Raw genomic sequence first — 13,939 nt, 5'->3', positions numbered from 1 at the left:
GATATTAAGCCGACGCTGCAGACAGTTCCTCTGGGACAGATGGTAGGATGCAGCAGTGATAGTATAGCCCTCCACAGGCAGGGCTGATGTCCCAGGGCAGTGGAGTTGTAATGGTTGTGGAAAGGCACAGGCAGTGTAAAAGATGGTACCCAGATGTAGCGGTGCTGAATGAGTTGGCGCGAGAATGAATGGAGGACACCGAGGCTTGCAGTTCCAAAGCTTTACTCACAATCTGCAGTACACAAGGGTGCCTGCCTCCGGGCCGTGACCTCCGGGTCAGAGACTCAGTCAACCTCCAGGCCAGATGGAAAGCTCCTCTCCAACACTCCGCCAACATGTACCTTTCCTGAACGACTCCTCTATTGCGCCTTAAAGTGTGAAGAGCTTCAGTACTGTGGTACTCTGAAGTTCCTCCTGTCAGATGTTCCCAACAATTCTACTCATATGGCAGACAGCTGTAGCCTCTCTCGGGGACTCCTTTCTCCGGAGTCCTGGCTCTCTATTTAGTTGCTGTTGTGCCCCAAGTCTTAGTTGGGAGTAGTGCATTTACAGCCTACTACTCCACCGGTGTCTGTTGCAGAACCATAAGAGTCCATACAACCTCGGGGACCGGGACCCGGCCTTGCGCTGAGACCCTATAGGCAGGGTTCCTCTTCCAACCCATGTCTCCTCTCTGTTCTCCTACTCCTTCGTTCCGTACTGATCCTTCTCTCTCTTATGGAAGCTTAGGTTGCAGTTCTACGTCTTTCTCCTTCTGTTCCTTTCCTGTGCCAGCTGGCTCAGATCACTGAGGCAGCTGCAGCACTCCTTCCTCCATCCCTTCTTCCAGGGATTCTCACTCCTGTCTGAGTGACTTCTTACCCGCCTGACCTTCTGCCAGACTGACTGACCTGTAATCCTACACTTTCCCACTCTTTTATATATTTCAACTCCACCCACCTCCCAGCACATCCAGTGTTCCATGCAGGGAACCACCAGAGGTGCTCTGCTACTCTCTAAGCACTGAGCCGCAATGTGGTTGTGCAGAACTACCCTGTTGTGTGGGGTGCGAGTGTTGGAGTGTGGAAAGGAGTTCCCACCCTACCTCGATGATGGTGGGGCACTACACCTTTAAAGAGAGAGGAAGGTGCAGTACCTCTGTGGCGACTGAACCTCAGGCGCGCCACATACCCCCCCGTTAAACACAGCACATCCGCGGGCTGCAAGACAGCAAAGTTGACAGTACAGGAACATACAAAAAAATTATAATGCTGCATAAACAATTCTTATACTAAACTTCCTAGTATAGGAGGTACTTATTCTTGAACGTTACAAACAATGCTTATTTAACTATCTAAATTTCAAGTCAAAAAGTGCAATTTCTCATTCTAAGTGCCATTATCTGTGACTCACTATCACTTCAGTATTATTCAGCTTTCCTTCTCTAGTACAAGTTTCTTTATTATTATTCTCTCTTCTAGATGCAAGATGCTGACCGCAAGTACCTGGTCCGTCACCTGTCATGTTCAATTCTTTATTCTTAATTCTCTAGCAAAACATTTCTCACTCTATCTAAAAGCCAATTCTCAATTACTAATACTCTTATAAAACACATTATCAAATACTTTACAGTAAAACACTCATCAATTATTCTTGTAAGTGCTGGACACCGCTCCCAGCCGGGATCTCTTGTAGTGTCCTTTGAGGTAGACATCATCTTCACAAAGTGTCTTTTATGTAAAACCAAGAGAGGGCACCTAAAGAGGTGCAACTATTTACAAGTAAGAGTTTTTGGATCACTCCAAGTTCATGATCGCTAGTTCACTTTAAAGAACGCTGCCAATCAAAACAGGGCAACTTTGGGAAAAACAAAACAAAATTAACCCATGATGAGCAACAAAAAGGCACAACTGGTGCAAATAAACCCTCCTGGGTCACGAGAGTTACTGTAAATTTTCTTATTGCTGGTCCCCTCCTGGGGTTCTAGAAGCTTGGGTACCGCTACCAGATGCAAAGTACTCATTAGCAATTCTCAGGTATTCTTCCTCCCATGGTGTCCAGCTGGTGACCTTTGGCTTAGGCTGCCGGGCTGGGGCTGATGCAAGGGGAGCCGGTTTTCTAGGAGCAGGTGTGACAACTGTGGGTGGAGGTGCAACAGGTCGCTTGAGCTTGTATCTCTCCAGGAGCTCCTCTGGGATGCGGCGTATATTCAGGGCGTACCACCCCCTGAGTCCCTCATGCGGGGTGAAAGTCACGTACTCCCCAAGTTGCAGATTCCGGGCCGGGTTGCTCAGATGGGACTCAACGTCTCTCCAACTAAAGAAGAGGTCACTTATTCTTTTGGGGTCTGCAATGAACCCGAAACCCTTCTCCTGGTTCATGTTCAAAACTTGCCCCCAGCCAAGTGCATCCCGGGGTCCCTAATGACCAGCACGGGCCTTCTCTTTTCGGTCTAAATCTGGGCCCAGCACAGCCATCTTTCTCTGCTCCCTCTCCCGGTATTCAGCTGCCAGCTGCCGGATGGTGGCCTGACAACTGGCCCAGTTCTCTTCTTCCTCCCGCTCCTCCCGGGACTGATCCAAACTGGTCTTATACCGCGGCACCACCACCAGGGGTTCTGGTGTCTCCCCATGGGGACAGCCATCCCGGTCCCAGACCAGATCTAGCACGACCTGGCCAGCCGCTGCAACTGTGGTACCCCCCAGGGCCTTCCCAGGTGGGGGAACATCTGACGTACCTGGGGCCTCCTGGCGGTGCAATTTCTGCTCGGGTGCAGGTTTGGTTGGTCTGGGTGCCGGTGGTGGTGAAGCCGATGGCGGCTCCGGGTCCGCGGGGACTTCGGTCAGGACCTGCGCAGCCGCGACAGGTCCGGGCGGGAGCACGGTCTCTGCTCCCGGGTCCTCCGGTAACTCTTCCGGGCAGGCCGTGACCAGCTGTATGGACAGCGTGGAGGTGTAAATCAGCGCTGCCTGAGGACAGTCTGGTGCAGTGGTAACAGGTACCAATGGAGAGGGTACCGCAGGTGTAGGCCCCTCCCAGGCGCGCTGCCGGCTCAGCTTCTCCAAGGCCTCCTGCCTCAGCTGCAGACGGGTGGTCAGCTCGGCTATTTCTTCTTCCAATTGCCGGCGGTTCATCTCTGAGATTGGGTCGGAGCCTTCAGCCATGGCGCCAGGGAGATCCGTTTCCCCGTGCTCCGCAGGCCTCTTCCCTCACTTTCCAAAATGGCGTTCTGGCGTTCTTCCTGCCTCGGCCCCTTTCCCGCCACTGGCTTCTTCTGACCCTCCTTCTGGGGGCGGCATCTTCTTCCAGCACCTCCATACCAAGCCAGTATACGAACCCCTCGGGGGTGGGCAATGTCACTGTCACATAGTAATTCAGGCAGGGGAGGCCAAAGACTCTTCGCGGTTTTTTCCTAGGACCTCCTATCTCGTCACGCCCTTCTTCTCCGCGCCAGCAGCCATTTCTAATGTCCATTTTACAGTCCATCAAATCAGGTCTTCTACACATTTTCAAAAGTACAAAGTCCAATAAATCTCAGGCGCACAGAACCCATTGGCATCGGGTCTCGTCATCCTGTTCGTGATGCCAAAATTGGGTCGCCCTCCCAGGGCTGCGGGGTACTCGGTACCGGGCCGGTGTCAGAGGAACGTGTCACAGCAGCGGTGACCCGGACCGTGGCCCTGGACGCCCAAGTCAATGGCGGAATGTATATGTAGTTTATGTGGAATGAAATAGTTCGTGACGCCACCTGTGGTGCTCGGCAAGGGAGGTGTTAAGCCGACGCTGCAGACAGATCCTCTGGAACAGATGGTAGGATGCAGCAGTGATGGTATAGCCCTCCACAGGCAGGGCTGATGTCCCAGGGCAGTGGAGTTGTAATGGTTGTGGAAAGGCGCAGGCAGTGTAAAAGATGGTACCCAGATGTAGCGGTGCTGAATGAGTTGGCGCGCGAATGAATGGAGGACACCGAGGCTTGCAGTTCCAAAGCTTTACTCACAATCTGCGGTACACAAGGGTGCCTGCCTCCGGGCCATGTCCTCCGGGTCAGAGACTCAGCCAACCTCCAGGCCAGATGGAAAGCTCCTCTCCAACACTCCGCCAACATGTACCTTTCCTGAACGACTCCTCTATTGCGCCTTAAAGTGTGAAGAGCTTCAGTACTGTGGTACTCTGAAGTTCCTCCTGTCAGATGTTCCTAACAATTCTACTCGTATGGCAGACAGCTGTAGCCTCTCTCGGGGACTCCTTTCTCCGGAGTCCTGGTTCTCTATTCAGTTGCTGTTGTGCCCCAAGTCTTAGTTGGGAGTAGTGCATTTACAGCCTACTACTCCACCGGTGTCTGCTGCAGAACCATAAGTGTCCATTCAACCTCGGGGACCGGGCCCCGGCCTTGCGCTGAGAACCTATAGGCAGGGTTCCTCTTCCAACCCACGTCTCCTCTCTGTTCTCCTACTCCTTCGTTCCGTACTGATCCTTCTCTCTCTTACGGAAGCTTAGGTTGCAGTTCTACGTCTTTCTCCTTCTGTTCCTTTCCTGTGCCAGCTGGCTCAGATCACTGATGCAGCTGCAGCACTTCTTCCTCCATCTCTTCTTCCAGGGATCCTCACTCCTGTTTGAGTGACTTCTTACCTGCCTGACCTTCTGCCAGACTGACTGACCTGTAATCCTACACTTTCCCACTCTTTTATCTATCTCAACTCCACCCACCTCCCAGCACATCCAGTGTTCCATGCAGGGAACCACCAGAGGTGCTCTGCTACTCTCTATGCACTGAGCCGCAATGTGGTTGTGCAGAACTACCCTGCTGTGTGGGGTGCGAGTGTTGGAGTGTGGAAAGGAGTTCCCACCCTACCTGGATGATGGTGGGGCACTACACCTTTAAAGAGAGAGGAAGGTGCAGTACCTCTGTGGCAACTGAGCCTCAGGGGCGCCACAGTACATTGCTTTGTCAGTGGCCGAATGAAAGAAGATGGTGAATGCCAATTAATCGACCCACACCGTTCTTAAATTAATACCTCATCCTATGGATAGGTTGTCAATATGTTAGTCCCAGACAACCCCTGCAACCTAAGACTTATTTTGATGCTGTCAATAAAGTTCCTTGTCAGTTCAATCCATGATGACATGGTTTCAAATCAATGACCACAAAAATTAGTAAAAATATAGTAAAAATATAATATAAAACACGTAAGATGTGAAACACCTCTATACACCTAAGATAGCTGTTGTACAAGTATGATTATGGTCAAATGGACATATGAAAAAGTGTCTACCAGGCACTTCTGTTCCCAACAACTCAGCACACTGAAGAAGCGAATGTGAAACACACATGTCCTGATTTAACGGAGCATGGGTAAGCACCTTTGGATATGGGGAGATATAGATGCCATGGTTATTATGTGCACTGATACTATTACTTATAGATTATTCATTCATGGCCCTTTTACCTATCCTCAGGCTTAAATAGCACTATGTGCTTTACTAGGTTTTTGCCCATTGTAACCAGGATTCAGAAGCCACTGTCTACCTGATCTCTTTGCTATATGTGCCTCTTGTACTGTTTTATGTACACTTTTTGATAAATAGATTAATGTTACTATATATCTACAATGTTTGAATAAATCTATACCTTTTTAACTAATTTTGGACATAGTGCTCCATCTCTTTCTATTTAACTTGCTGCATCTAGGAGTGTCCTACTTCAAATGTTTTGCCTGAGTTCCATCCACAGGGCTATAGGTCCTCATGGCAATTCTTTACTAGTAGTTCCCTGTATGGTCTACATTTGTCCCACTGCCCTTTATGCATTATATTGATTTTTCGGACCCACTAACAATAATCTCTTATGTTCCTATCTTGCCTACTGTAGGTTCCTTTCCAGACCTTACATATACAGTGGGGAAAAAAAGTATTTAGTCAGTCAGCAATAGTGCAAGTTCCACCACTTAAAAAGATGAGAGGCGTCTGTAATTTACATCATAGGTAGACCTCAACTATGGGAGACAAACTGAGAAAAAAAAATCCAGAAAATCACATTGTCTGTTTTTTTTTCATTTTATTTGCATATTATGGTGGAAAATAAGTATTTGGTCAGAAACAAAATTTAATCTCAATACTTTGTGATATATCCTTTGTTGGCAATGACAGAGGTCAAACGTTTTCTGTAAGTCTTCACAAGGTTGCCACACACTGTTGTTGGTATGTTGGCCCATTCCTCCATGCAGATCTCCTCTAGAGCAGTGATGTTTTTGGCTTTTCGCTTGGCAACACGGACTTTCAACTCCCTCCAAAGGTTTTCCATAGGGTTGAGATCTGGAGACTGGCTAGGCCACTCCAGGACCTTGAAATGCTTCTTACGAAGCCACTCCTTCGTTGCCCTGGCGGTGTGCTTTGGATCATTGTCATGTTGAAAGACCCAGCCACGTTTCATCTTCAATGCCCTTGCTGTTGGAAGGAGGTTTGCACTCAAAATCTCACGATACATGGCCCCATTCATTCTTTCATGTACCCGGATCAGTCGTCCTGGCCCCTTTGCAGAGAAACAGCCCCAAAGCATGATGTTTCCACCACCATGCTTTACAGTAGGTATGGTGTTTGATGGATGCAACTCAGTATTCTTTTTCCTCCAAACACGACAAGTTGTGTTTCTACCAAACAGTTCCAGTTTGGTTTCATCAGACCATAGGACATTCTCCCAAAACTCCTCTGGATCATCCAAATGCTCTCTAGCAAACTTCAGACGGGCCCGGACATATACAGGCTTAAGCAGTGGGACACGTCTGGCACTGCAGGATCTGAGTCCATGGTGGCGTAGTGTGTTACTTATGGTAGGCCTTGTTACATTGGTCCCAGCTCTCTGCAGTTCATTCACTAGGTCCCCCCGCGTGGTTCTGGGATTTTTGCTCACCGTTCTTGTGATCATTCTGACCCCACGGGGTGGGATTTTGCGTGGAGCACCAGATCGAGGGAGATTATCAGTGGTCTTGTATGTCTTCCATTTTCTAATTATTGCTCCCACAGTTGATTTCTTCACTCCAAGCTGGTTGGCTATTGCAGATTCAGTCTTCCCAGCCTGGTGCAGGGCTACAATTTTGTTTCTGGTGTCCTTTGACAGCTCTTTGGTCTTCACCATAGTGGAGTTTGGAGTCAGACTGTTTGAGGGTGTGCACAGGTGTCTTTTTATACTGATAACAAGTTTAAACAGGTGCCATTACTACAGGTAATGAGTGGAGGAAAGAGGAGACTCTTAAAGAAGAAGTTACAGGTCTGTGAGAGCCAGAAATCTTGATTGCTTGTTTCTGACCAAATACTTATTTTCCACCATAATATGCAAATAAAATGAAAAAAAAACAGACAATGTGATTTTCTGGATTTTTTTTTCTCAGTTTGTCTCCCATAGTTGAGGTCTACCTATGATGTAAATTACAGACGCCTCTCATCTTTTTAAGTGGTGGAACTTGCACTATTGCTGACTGACTAAATACTTTTTTTCCCCACTGTACCTATTACCAGTAGTATTCATATATTTAGGTAATAAAGAGAAGTGGAATCAGTACTGCAGTGGTGTGATATCCTCAGCCATGGAGTGAAGCTGTACTTTGGGTCTAGTAATTAATTTCTGATAATTTAGAGCTCACAGTACGTTAAGTATAGTAGATCTGTTAGATGGATGTTAATAACCAAGAATATAAGCAATCACTGTAATTTATTCCTGCCGTAGATCAAAGTCCCTATTCCTCCTGAGACCACTGATAGCATCCCTGATATATGGCTGTAATAAATTGTGCACCTTAAGCTGCATATATTAATGGGTCTTAAAAATCCAATTCAGCAGATATGTGTGCTATTTTTACATAGACCACCAGTCTGTGCAAGCTGAAGATATGGATGAACTCTTTATGCATCAAATGGCCAAGTTCTCCAAAAAATATGACATAGTTGTCATGGGAGATTTCAACTATCCAGACATTTGTTGGGAATCTCTCTCAGGCAAAACTAACAGGTCAAGGAAATTCTTATCCTCTCTTGCTGACAACTTTATCTTCCAAAAGGTAGGGGAGAAAACAAGGGGAACTGCTACCTTGGATCTAATCCTTATAAACAGGGAGGAAATGGTTGAGGAGGTAAAAGTGGCTGGAACCCTAGGAGGTAGCGACCATGCTATTTTAGAATTTTGGATAACTAGAGGCGGAAGACCTGTGAAGACTCAGACGTCAAGGTTAGATTTCAGAAAGGCAGATTTTAAGGGATTCAGAAAGATAATTGGAGGGATCCAATGGCTGGATATCCTTAAAGACAAAAATGTCCAGGAAGGATGGGAAATCTTGAAAAATGAAATTCTCAAAGCACAGTTGTTAACAATTCCGAAAAGAGGGAAGAATAGGAAGCATTTAAGGAAACCAGGATGGGTGAACACAGAACTTAAGCACATGCTAAAAAGGAAGAAAAAAATGTTTATAAAATGGAAAGAGGGAGGCATATCTAAAGAAGAATATAATGCTGTCTGCAGAATCTGCAGGGCACAAATCAGATTATCTAAAGCTGAAAATGAATTGAGGCTTGCAAGAGATGTCAAAAGCAATAATAAAGGATTTTGGGGATATGTCAAAAGTAAAAGAAAAGTCAAAGATGCTATAGGATTTTTACAGGATGAAAATGATGAAATGGTAAGACAGGATGTTGAGAAGGCTGAACTTTTAAATTCCTATTTTGCATCTGTTTTCTCTCAGAAAGGAAATGTAACACCAACTGTTATTCACTGTCCTATTAAGGGAATAGAAGAATCCAGGATATCTATAAACAGAAAGATAGTGAGGAAACACTTAGCTAACCTAAATGAATTCAAGTCTCCAGGTCCAGATGAATTACACCCCAGAGTACTGAAGGAGATAGCAGAAGAAATTTCTGAACCACTCTCCATAATCTTTGAAAATTCTTGGAGAACAGGAGAAGTGCCAGAAGACTGGAGAAGAGCAAATGTTGTTCCTATCTTCAAAAAGGGGAAGAAGGTGGACCCAGGCAACTATAGGCCGGTGAGTCTGACTTCTATACCAGGAAAGATCTTTGAACAAATTATTAAACAACATGTAAGTCAATACCTGGATAAGAATGAAGTGATCAAACAGAGTCAGCATGGGTTTGTAACTAATAAGTCATGTCAGACTAACTTAATTTCCTTCTATGACGGTATCACTGATTGGGTGGATCAAGGAAATGCTGTAGATATAGTATATCTTGACTTCAGCAAAGCATTTGACAAAGTCTTTCATACAATCCTTATTGAAAAAATGACTAAGTATGGAATGGACAAGGCAACTGTTAGGTGGATTCATAGCTGGCTTAGTGATCGGACCCAAAGAGTGGTCGTAAATGGCTGCACATCCAGTTGGAAGAATGTCTCAAGTGGGGTACCACAGGGCTCTGTCCTGGGCCCTGTATTGTTCAACATCTTTATCAACGATTTAGATGAAGGAATTGAGGGTAAACTGATTAAATTTGCTGATGACACAAAGCTAGGAGGGATAGCTAATACTAGAGAAGAGAGAGAGAGGATTCAAAAAGATTTAAATAAACTGGAGAAGTGGGCAGTAACTAACAGAATGGTTTTTAACAGGGAGAAATGCAAAGTACTACATCTGGGCAATAAAAATGAAAAAAGCATATATAGAATGGGAGGAATAGGGCTAAGTGACAGCACATGTGAAAAAGACTTGGGTATACTAATAGATCACAGACTGAATATGAGTCAACAGTGTGATGCAGCAGCAAAAAAGGCAAATGCAGTTCTAGGATGTATTAACAGAAGCATACAGTCTAGATCACGTGAAGTCATTATTTCCCTCTACTCCTCTTTGGTCAGACCTCATCTGGAATATTGTGTCCAGTTTTGGGCACCACATTTTAAAAAAGACATCAACAAACTGGAGCAAGTTCAGAAAAGAGCGACCAGAATGGTGACCGGTCTGCAAACCCTGTCTTATGAGGAAAGGTTGCAGGATTTGGGAATGTTTAGTTTGCAAAAGAGAAGACTGAGAGGAGACTTAATTGCTGTCTACAAATATCTAAAGGGCTGTCACATTGTAGAAGGATCAACTTTATTCTCATTTGCACAAGGAAAGACTAGAAGCAATGGGATGAAACTGAATGGGAGGAGACACAGATTAGATATTAGAAAAAACTTTTTGACAGAGTGATCAATGAGTGGAACAGGCTGCCACGAGAAGTGGTGAGTTCTCCTTCAATGGAAGTCTTCAAACAGAGGCTGGACAGACATCTGACTGGGATGATTTAGCGAATCCTGCTTTGAGCAGGGGGTTGGACCAGATGGCCCAGGAGGTCCCTTCCAACTCTACGATTCTATGATTCTATGATTCTAATATAACTATTGTATTCCAGATTTCCACTACCACATGCTCACACCGGACTCTCACAGTAATATATAGCACATATCAGAATTCAAGTCATACCTTGTTTGGGGAGAGGATGCATGGTGGACCTCCATTGGAGATGAATGACAGCTGTCTCTGCAGCCACAGCAGCTCCTTCTGAGATTGCTTCAACAAATGCTCTACATCACTTGGCTTTTGACCCATTAATCCCTCCTATAACAGAAGATATAAAAATGGCAAGGTGACCAAAATAGCAAAAAAATACTGTTTACATGAATTCACTGACCAACATTGAACTTACCAAACTGTATATTACAAGAAATGTAAACTATGACATTTCTGCTCACATTGGTGATGAAAATAACTTGTTTTCATGGGATAATTTGTAACGTATAGTTAATAGCGTTTGCAACATCTCCTGGTAAAAATGGCACTTCTGTATATTAGCTATTTTATCTGGTTTAAAGTTCCAAATTTGATCCAATGGGAACACATTTAGGCACATGTTCATCAAATAATTTTTGCCAAAATTTTGAGCTTTATCTAATCAAAATGTTGCATCTTTTGGCGCTTTTACATCTGTTGAGCTTTGCCGTTTTTGTGAAAAGTGGGCAGGGTCAGTTTGAGAGTGAGGTTGGAGGGGGTAGCCAACAAATTCATTTCAATTTATGCCGCAAAAGTGGCATCAATTACGAGATGTGCTCCAGGGTCTAATTGGGGGTACATTCCTTGCAGGGCATGACAACTGGAAGATGCTGAAAATTCAAGAGGCACAGCCTGTGAAAAAATTTGTAGTCACCTACTGTGGCACTGTCTACTGTTACCCCGGCTGGTTTCATGGCATAAATTATGTCATGTTGCATCTAAAGCCAATCAGTAGCCGCTGAAAGGATGAACCGATCATCCACCAATTATTGGCTGCTGCCATCATGTCACATTGTTTATGCTAGAACACGTGTGGGGGACTCAGAAGCCATTGCTATTCAGCGGTATTGGTCTAAGAGGTGAGTACAGGTTTTCTTTTTTAATTCCTCACTTTGGGTCCAGAGAAAACATAAGTATAGAAAAATCACTATAAACTAAACAGTCCTTTTTTTGGCTGCAGCAACCTCCAGTTATTAAGCAAAAACCCAGTCTCCTGTTAATTCGTGAGCAAAAGATACAAACATCTACTTTGCACTCCAAAAATGACATATAACACCAGCAGAACACAAGAGTGTTTATGCTTTATAAAAATACAAAATGTATTAGAACAAGTACATAAAAGACAACATTACATGTAAAACGTGCAATTAGGACACATAGTAGTGATACCCTAGAGTTTAAATACCGTATATACTCGTGTATAAGCCAAGTTTTTCAGCACATTTTTTTGTGCTGAAAACGCCCCCTCGGTTCATACACGAGTCATTGCCCCAGAAAGACGGCGGGGGGGAGTGGAGGAGCAGCGTGTCACAGAGGCAGAAGCCGGCGGCTGCGGCTGTAACTGTGCCTGCTGCTAAAAAGAAATTTATATTCACTGCGCTGGCAGTGAATATTCATTTCTCTTATAGTCCGCACAGTGACAGCCGCAGCTGTCGGCTTCCAGCACACATCCTATTTACCTTCCTGCGTGCCCTTGCTGCATCTTGTTAGTTCTGGCTTCCAGCAGCTCTTCTTCCGGCCGAGAGATCACGAGAGAACATGAACCGCACCTCCAAAAATCATACGTTGATCTAATGCCGGTAGGCAAAAATTTATATAACTGAACATGAGGTTCTTAGTTTAACATTTTGATCAGACCGTATGAAGCCCACTACCACGTCACAGCAAACCTCTTGGTGGGTCCGCTTTGTTCGGGCTACAGAAACGTCTTTCTTTTGGTGTTGGTGCTGTGTGGCGGCCATTGTTGCTGTGGTTTTGTGCTGGTGGGGCGGCGCCGTCTGGCCACACCAGGCCGTCTGCCCTGCTGGTGCATTGCCCCTGTGGCGGTAGTTGGTGCATGGCTCCGCTTCACTAGGGCGGTAGGACTCACTACAAGGTTTGCAGTGATGTGGCAGTGGGCTTAATACAGTCTGATCAGAATGTTAAACTAGGAACCTCATGTTCAGTTATATAAATTTTTGCCTAGCGGCATTAGATCAACGTATGATTTTTGGAGGTGCAGTTCATGCTCTTTTTTGGTGCATATAATGAATATTCACACCTCTCCACTCCCATAGGCGTGGAGTGAATATTCACTACCTTAATGAGTGGGGCCACGTGATCGCTTGACAAGAAGAGATGCAGGCGCCTGAACGAGATGCAGCGAGCGTGTGCAGGAAGGTAAGTAGGATGTGTTTTTTTCTTTTTATAGGAACCATGCATAGAGGGATATTGGATAAGGAGCCATGCATACAAGGGTAGGGGATAAGGAGCCATTCATACAATGACAGGGACGGGGGAGCCATGCATACCAGGATAGGGATGAGGGGACAATGCTTACCCGGTTTATACTCGAGTCAATAAGTTCACCCAGTTTTTCATGGCAAAATTAGGTGCCTCGGCTTATACTCGGGTCAACTTATACTCCAGTATGTACGGTAGTTTTGTGATCACTGTTCGGTTCAAGAACATAGTTAATTGTGTTGGTAAGATGTACAGTACCATATATATCCCAAACCCATGTGAGGCAATGTCTCTTATCAGCTATAAATTATATGTCCACCATAAGTCACACACATCCCAAATAAACGTGGACTACAACACTAGATATAGGTCAAAGCATAACTGCATCTTTAAAGAGATACAGGGCATACAGAAAATCATATTGTCACAGTTCCATGCATATAGACAGATATAAATCATCTCACCAAGACACTTTAGGACAAATCACTCAGACTCTTTAACAAACCTAACATGCGTTTCGCCAGTCAGTACGCCATGCTTTCTCAAGGGGAGAAACAGAAGGTCAATGCTTACCACCCATTCATGCTACTCTGCGTTGTAGATAGTAATGCTGATCGAAACTTTTTTTGCAATTTCACAGCACTTTGAATTTTTTCCACGTTTCCAGGACATGATATGTTAAAACCAATGGTGTCAATTAAAAGTACAATTCATCCCACAAAATCAAGCTCCCACATGGCTATATTGATGGACAAATAAAAAAGTTATGGCTCTGGGAGAAGGGTACCAAAAAACAAAAATGCAAAACCAAAAATACCTCCGGTCATGAAGGGGAAATTATAGTAAGTATTTTTCTTTTTTTTTTAGTAATTTCTTGGGAGAAAAAAAAATCTCTTATTCAAGATACAATGTATCTCCATGCACTTGTATAATCTTATAATCTGCTTCTTGGTTCACTGACTGCAATACAGCTCAAGATTAGAGTTGAGTTAGAGTTGCTGCATGAGATTCCGAGTTCCAGTCTCGGGAAGACCAGAGAAGAAAAATAGTTTATTTAATTTATGTCAGAGCAGACAGATGCGGCCTTGCCCCTGAGGAGGAGGAACCTCAGAGCAATGACGACTTCAGAGAGAGGTGAGTATTAGAAGTTAAGACAAAGCCCTGATGTGGCAGGACGGAGCACTCAAATCGGGACAGTCCTGCTG

At 44.9% G+C, this 13,939-nt stretch overlaps 1 protein-coding gene across 17 annotated transcripts in view; it reads right to left on the bottom strand.

Moving 5' to 3' along the window:
* The window catches only part of RIMBP2 (RIMS binding protein 2), an 813,871-nt gene that overhangs the window by 604,428 nt on the left and 195,504 nt on the right, over positions 1-13,939 (bottom strand). For all 17 annotated transcript variants that reach the window (XR_012222753.1, XM_073557052.1, XM_073557055.1 and 14 more), the window contains exon 5: positions 10,446-10,580. Coding sequence is in view for 16 of the 17 variants with exons in the window: in XM_073557052.1 (XP_073413153.1) it covers positions 10,446-10,580 (135 nt within the window). In the remaining variant the exon portion in view is untranslated. The remainder of the gene's footprint in view (positions 1-10,445; positions 10,581-13,939) is intronic.

The sequence above is a fragment of the Dendrobates tinctorius genome, unplaced genomic scaffold (genome assembly GCF_039654945.1).
Source record: "Dendrobates tinctorius isolate UK_male_01 unplaced genomic scaffold, ASM3965494v1 ptg000243l, whole genome shotgun sequence".
In the NCBI taxonomy this organism is placed as follows: domain Eukaryota; kingdom Metazoa; phylum Chordata; class Amphibia; order Anura; family Dendrobatidae; genus Dendrobates; species Dendrobates tinctorius.
Note: the sequence above shows the minus strand (reverse complement) of the source record. Positions and strands in the feature narration are given on the sequence as shown.